This window comes from Erythrolamprus reginae, chromosome 7 (genome assembly GCF_031021105.1).
Source record: "Erythrolamprus reginae isolate rEryReg1 chromosome 7, rEryReg1.hap1, whole genome shotgun sequence".
Lineage (NCBI taxonomy): Eukaryota > Metazoa > Chordata > Lepidosauria > Squamata > Dipsadidae > Erythrolamprus > Erythrolamprus reginae.
The window spans coordinates 12925323-12932004 of NC_091956.1; the positions used below are offsets into that span (position 1 = coordinate 12925323).

General features: G+C 44.6%; 1 protein-coding gene across 4 annotated transcripts in view; it reads left to right on the forward strand.

The window, feature by feature from the left end:
• The window catches only part of RGS12 (regulator of G protein signaling 12), a 77871-nt gene extending 73909 nt beyond the window's left edge, over nucleotides 1–3962 (forward strand). For all 4 annotated transcript variants that reach the window (XR_011559575.1, XM_070756991.1, XM_070756993.1 and 1 more), the window contains 2 exons: nucleotides 1239–1772; nucleotides 2422–3962. Coding sequence is in view for 3 of the 4 variants with exons in the window: in XM_070756991.1 (XP_070613092.1) it covers nucleotides 1239–1772; nucleotides 2422–2774 (887 nt within the window). In the remaining variant the exon portion in view is untranslated. The remainder of the gene's footprint in view (nucleotides 1–1238; nucleotides 1773–2421) is intronic.
• The last annotated feature ends 2720 nt before the right edge of the window (nucleotides 3963–6682 follow it).

A 6682-nucleotide genomic window follows, 5' to 3' on the forward strand; every position in this document is an offset into this window, starting at 1 on the left:
AACTTTAAATCCTAAATTATCTTCCTAGAATCTTTTTAATCCTTATATGCAGGTTTGCTATGTTTCATATAAAAGTTTTGTTATGCAACGCTGAGAAAATCCCATTGGCTTTTTCCTGTACAGATTGCATTTTTACAAAATGAGGGCTTAAAAGCAATTGAATTTGATTCCCTAAAATCGTTTTTTGGGAATTTGCGATGATCCAATTGCAAAATTTCTGCAGTTGTACGAGGATTTCCCATCAACAACTAGGCTTGCTATAAAAAAAAAATGTTTTGCTTTACTTTGGTCAATGCATGTTATTTGGCCTAAGTTATTAATTTAGTATTCTATGATAAATGGGAATGTACAAACTCTGTTTTTTTCCAGGGGGAAATACCTTCCAGACTCCGGAAGTAGTTGGGCGGCTTATAAATCTAAGAAATAAATAAAAACCTGAAAAACAGTTGCAAGAAAATAAAAGCTAGTTCAGGCAGGTTAAAAGTTTTTTCACAAAAGGATAGTACAGTGGTACCTTGTGATAGGAACCCCTCGTGATACGAACACTTCGAGATACGAACCCGGGGTTCAGAAAATTTTTGCCTTTTCTTACGAACTTTTTTCGCCTTACGAATCTACCGCAGATCGCAAAATGGTGCTCCGCTGGGCGCCGCAACCCGCCTGTCACCTTCTTAAACAGCCAGGGGGCTTCTTGGCATTCTCCCGAACACAAACCCGAACTATTCGGGTTCGGGTTCGGGAGGCCGCCGAGAAGCACCGCCGCCCGCCTGTCACCTTCTTAAACAGCAGGGGGGCAGGCTTCTCGGCGTTCTCCCGAACCCGGAAGTTCGGGTTCGGGTTTGGCTTCCGGAGGCTGCCGAGAAGCGCCCCGCTGTTTCAGAATGTTACAGCCAGGCGGCAGGGCTCAGCGGAGCGTTGTTTTTGCATTCGGTGGTGGCGTTTTTGGCCGATCTGGAAGCTGGAAAGGAGTTGGGGAATCCCAATAGGGAATTCCATGGGCGGAGCTTTGACGTCACGAAGACGTCCTTCCTGGAGGCCACGTTTATCAAATCACATCTTCTCCAAATACTCACCGGGGTTGTGTGTTCTGATGCTGTTTTTTCCAGTTGTTTTTTTAATAAACTCTTTGCAGGACAGAGAACCGAATTAGCAAAGTCTGGGATTCAAAATGGCGGCTGGCTGTGGTGGACATTTGCAAAGTAATGCTGACTCTCAACCTCTGGCTTTTCTCGCCTTAGAATTTTTCGAGCTCATCTCCAAAGTCCAGAGTAACCGAGCCGATGACCAGAGAGGGTTGCTGAGGAAAGAAGACTTGGTTTTGCCCGACTTTCTTCAAAGGCCCCCAGAAAGCCAGATAGGCGTTTCCATATCTGTTCCCCGGAACACCGCAGGCATTCCCCAGAGGGTGCCGCCTCCTGATGGCCAGGAGAGAAGTAGCCAGGAGGACAGAAGATGCCCACAACTCCCAAGCAACTTGGCGGCTGGACAAAGAGGTCCAGAGAAGGCGCTGATGCTACCCGTGGCTCTTGGCCATGCAACCAACGACGGCGCAGGCCCCGGTATGGCTATCCGGCGTACAGATCAACTTTTCCACAACAACCCCAGGGGGAAAGATGAGATGGCGACAATGGAGGAGGAGGAGGATGTGGTCCTGGCAGACCTGACCCTGGTGCCCAGGGGGGACGTCACCACCACCCCAAATCACAGGCTGACCCTCTCAGGGACCGGAAGTCCCACTGAGGCCAAAAGCACCTCTGACAAATTCAGACCAGGTACTTCCAGATGTTGATTGGCTTGGGAATCGTTCCCCTGTTACGCTTGTTGCCCTGTTTGCTACACTGGCTTAGGGCCCAAAGATCCTGAGACAGGCAATCCTCAATTTACAACAGTTCACTTAGTGACTAGTTGAAGTTGCAACGCCCCTGGAAAAAAAAGGGGGCATACAGCAGGGGTGGGTTTTGCTCTGTCTGGACAGGGCAACAATCAGAAATAAAGAGCCACACACGCTGTTTGATCATAGGCAAAATCTATTGGTAAAACAAGTCATGCAATCCGCTGGTGAATTCTAAGGAATTTCATGCTGGTAGTGTTTCTCCCTAATGAGCTGGAGATAAGAAAGCCGGAATGCAAGCTGCCTTGAAGTGTTTCTGGCCGCTTGGACAAAACTTACGATTCAATAAAATTTTGCAAAGGATAACACAGGCATGAAGGAAAAGGATTTGAACCCAGAAAGTAAGACTTGGGGCTTATTGGCCGTTCCCCTAGTTTTCTTAAGGACAGTAGAGGCAGCGAAAGGCTGCAGGAAACAACAGTTTAGACTCGTGTATCAAGAACTAATTGCATAGTCGCAACTTGTGTGCTGACACGTTACAATGTGAAGCCCTCTCATCTTCCCTCTTCCCTTTTTCCTCTGTGTTCTAGGTTCGCTCCCTAAGCCTAGAACCCACCTCCCAGGAAGCGAGGGAAGCCTTGACAACCCAACTTCCCCGGACCGTCCTTGTGACTTTAACCGTGCCGGCATCAGACAGGAAACGTGTCGACCTGAACTCCCGATCCATGGCGTAATCGATGTGGACAGCGTTACAACATCGCCAGCCCCGCGGTGGTCTTGTCCCGAACCGGATGGCTGTGTCCTTTTTGACAGCGGCGTCTCGGAGCCTAGGGCTGGCCAACCAAAAAGACAAACAAGAACTCAAAGGACTTCCAACCTTCGCACTGTCCCTGCGGATGGGAGTGTGGAAAACGAAGGTCCGTGTAAGGCAACTTTCGTTTGAACGCTTGGACACACAACTCCCAGGGCTTTGGTTATCTGCGGATCCTACGGTGGCGCAGTAGCTAAAGAACAGTTCTGCAGGCTACTTCTGCTGACTGACTACCGGCTGTCTTCAATTTGGCAGTTCGATCATCACTGGCTCATGGTTGACTCAGCCTTCTGTCCTCACGAGATCAGTAAAACGAGGACCCAGATTGTTGGGGGGTGAGAGCCTGACTCTGAAAACTGGTTAGAGAGGGATGTGAAAGCACTGTGAAGCGGTATATAAGTCTAAGTCCCATTGCTAGTCCTCCCTCCCTCCCTTCCTCTCTCCCTTCCTTTCTTCCCTCCCATTCAGTATTGGGCTGCCCCCAGTTTGCCTGGGATTACCCCTCTGATAGTGCTAACGGCAATGTGTGCACATCTGCGCCCCCCTGCGACGCACCCCCGCTCACCTCCACACAAAAATCAGCAAAAATTGCAAATCAGCAAAAATTGCCCAAATCTCATGCAAGAACGCTTGCATGCGCAAGATTTCGGCAAGATTTGGCAATTTTCACCCTTTCTCTGCTTCTGCGCATGCCCGGAATCACCAAAACCACGTGTATCACGGAAGCAAATAAATTGGTGAAGATCGTCGGAATCTCACGTGAAGACGCTCGCACACGGAAGATTTGGCAAGATTTGGCAATTTTCAGCCTTTCTTTGCTTCTGCGCATGCACAGAATCAACAAAATCTCGTGTGTACAAACATCCTTGCATGAGATTTAAACTATTTCTTTGCCTGCGTGGAAGCAAATTCTCACGTGGAGGTGTGCGCGCCCTCCACCGCCCACCCGCCAACCACAGCCTCCGGGACCGATCCGGTAGGGAAAGGTAAGTGCGGCCCTTCACTGCTCCTAGTGGTTAGAATGCCACATTGCAGTTTAACTCTTCCCCATGCCAGCAATTCCATCCTGAGCGTCTCCAAGGTTGAGTCAGCCTTCCATCCCTCTGAGGTCGGTAAAACACAGAGCCAGGTTGTTGTGGGGCGTGTACACATGCACGCATGTGTATCCCGAAGCAGAATTCGCACTCTGGTCAGGAATTCAATAGGAAGAAGAGGTTGTGTATCCTTCTTGGATGTGTTTCGGTTTTGCCTGTAACCTTTTGTTTGTCAACTGTGTGTAAATCATGGTTTAATTTAAGAGTAAACTATCTTTTAATATTACGCTGGATCTTTGGGCTGCATTACTCAACAGGGATCCTAAAAGGTAAAGATAAAGGTTCACATATACAGTAATGGGCTGCTGCTCCCATTTTGGGGGGGGACGCAGTGGGGGTAGTAATTTTAATGCACTATTTATTGAATACTTAATTTTTTTTATTGTCCTTCCTTTTCTAGTACCTTAGTATGATGAGTACTTTTAATCATTCTCTAGAACTGAACTTTTATAGCAATGAAAGAACATTGAGCTACTTGCCTAATCTGTTCTCCTACTGAACCTTGTGGGCTTGGTACAAAACCTTCAAACGTTACTGCGCTCCTCAACAAATAATGCTGTCTATCATTTGTCCTTTTCGTGGCTCTGCAAATAATGGGACTTCATCCACTGAAAAAGAGTCCAAGCCCCTATTTGAAAACTTATCTTGGTCGGTAAGCCACTCCCACCCAGTCACATGATATTTAAGCCACAACCCCTCCTGTCACATGAATGTCTTTTAAATATTTTATTAATTTTCACTTTTAAAAAGAGAAAACACAATAGTAAGTACAGAAGAAAATCAAAGAAAATTGAATTAATAATAGTATATACAAATATTAGCATTGTATTAGCATTAAAGTCACTATATATTATATTAATTATACACTAGACTATAATTTGTATCAAGTATAATAATTTAATAATAACACAATAAAAACAGTATAACAACACGATAAAAACAGTATTATACAGGCACAAATCTAATATTAAAAAAACCCTAAAAACCCTATCATAATTAAAAAACAAACAGCACATACATACCAAACATAAATTATAATAAGCCTGGGGGAAAGGTGTCTCAAATCCCCCATGCCTGGCGGTATAGGTGGGTCTTAAGTAATTTACAGAAGACAAGGAGGGTGGGAGCAGTTCTAATCTCCGGGGGGAGTTGATTCCAGAGGGCCGGGGCCGCCACAGAGAAGGCTCTTCCCCTGGGGTCCACCAGACGACATTGTTTAGTCGACGGGACCCGGAGAAGGCCAACTCTGTGGGACCTTATCGGCTGCTGGGATTCGTGCGGTAGCAGGCGGTTCCAGAGGTATTCTGGTCCAATGCCATGTAGGGCTTTAAAGGTCATGACCTTTAAATTAGTACATGTTTTTTTCCATTAACAAAATAATTTCATATATACTTCAATGGCTATAATGGCTATATTGCCCCCACCCCCAAATTGTAAAGTCTAGATTTTATTTATGACATACTTCAAAATATTCAAGAAAGTAAAAATAATAAACAAATTAACATTATTAAAACAACTGAAAAGCAAAACTAAAGTACCTAGACCTTTCTTTATCTTAATGCATATTTTATCGTTGCATATATTTTCCCAAATACAGTGTTCCCTCGATTTTCGCGGGTTCAAACTTCACGAAAAGTCTATACCACGGTTTTTCAAAAATCTTAATTAAAAAATACTTCACGTTTTTTTCCCCTATACCACGGTTTTTCCCGCCTGATGACGTCATATGTCATCGCCAAACTTTCGTCCGCCTTTAATAAATATTTTTTTAATAAACTTTAATAAATAAACCTGGTGATTAATAATCTAAATGGTTGTTAAGGGAATGGGAAATTGTAATTTAGGGGTTTTAAATGTTAAGGGAAGGCTTGTGATACTGTTCATAGCCAAAAATAGTGTATTTACTTCCGCATCTCTACTTCGCGGAAATCCAACTTTCGCGGGTGGTCTCGGAACGCATCCCCCGCGAAAATTGAGAGAAATTGAGATTATGCATTACTGCTTTCCTTCAATAAGAACATCTGTCATCTATCCATTGACTTTCGTTACTATGCGACTTAGTATTACTATACTGTAATGGTTACGTTCTGTTATTCTAAATCGGTCACATGATTGTCAAACCACTCCTACCATGGCCAGTAAGCCACTCTTACCCAATCACATCAAGCCACACTCACAAAATAAGCCACAGTGTGGCAGTAAAATTTTGGCAGCCCATCACTGCACATATGCGCTAGTCATTCCCGACTCTAGGGGGCGGTGCTCATCTCTAAGCCATCGAAAAGCCAGCACGGTCGATGTCTCCGTGATCATGTGCCCAACATGACTCAATGCTGAAGACGCATGGAACACTGTTACCTTCCCACCAAAGATGGCCCCTAGTTTACTACAGTGTTCCCTCGATTTTCACAGGTTCGAACTTCGCGAAAAGTCTATACCACAGTTTTTCAAAAATATTAACTAAAAAATACTTTGCGGGTTTTTTCCCTATACCACGGGTTTTCCCGCCCAATGACGTCATATGTCATTGCCAAACTTTCATCTGCCTTTAATAAATATTTTTTAAATAAACTTTAATAAATAAACATAGTGAGTAATAATCTAAATGGTTGCTAAGGGAATGGGAAATTGCAATTCAGGGGTTTAAAGTGTTAAGGGAAGGCTTGTGATACTGTTTATAGCCAAAAATAGTGTATTTACTTCCGCATCTCTACTTCGCGGAAATTCAACTTTCGCGGGCGGTCTCGGAACGCATCCCCCGCAAACATCGAGGGAACACTGTACTAGGGGTCAGTCAATATTTTCACCGCCCTCTTTTTTGACTCGTGCAGTATTCAGATCCTCAAGGGAAGGCAGGTTGGTAGCAATTGTTTTTTCTGCACTTCTGATTATCCATCGAAGCCGACGGGATTGTTAATTCTCAATACAGAATGGGGAACGGAAGCA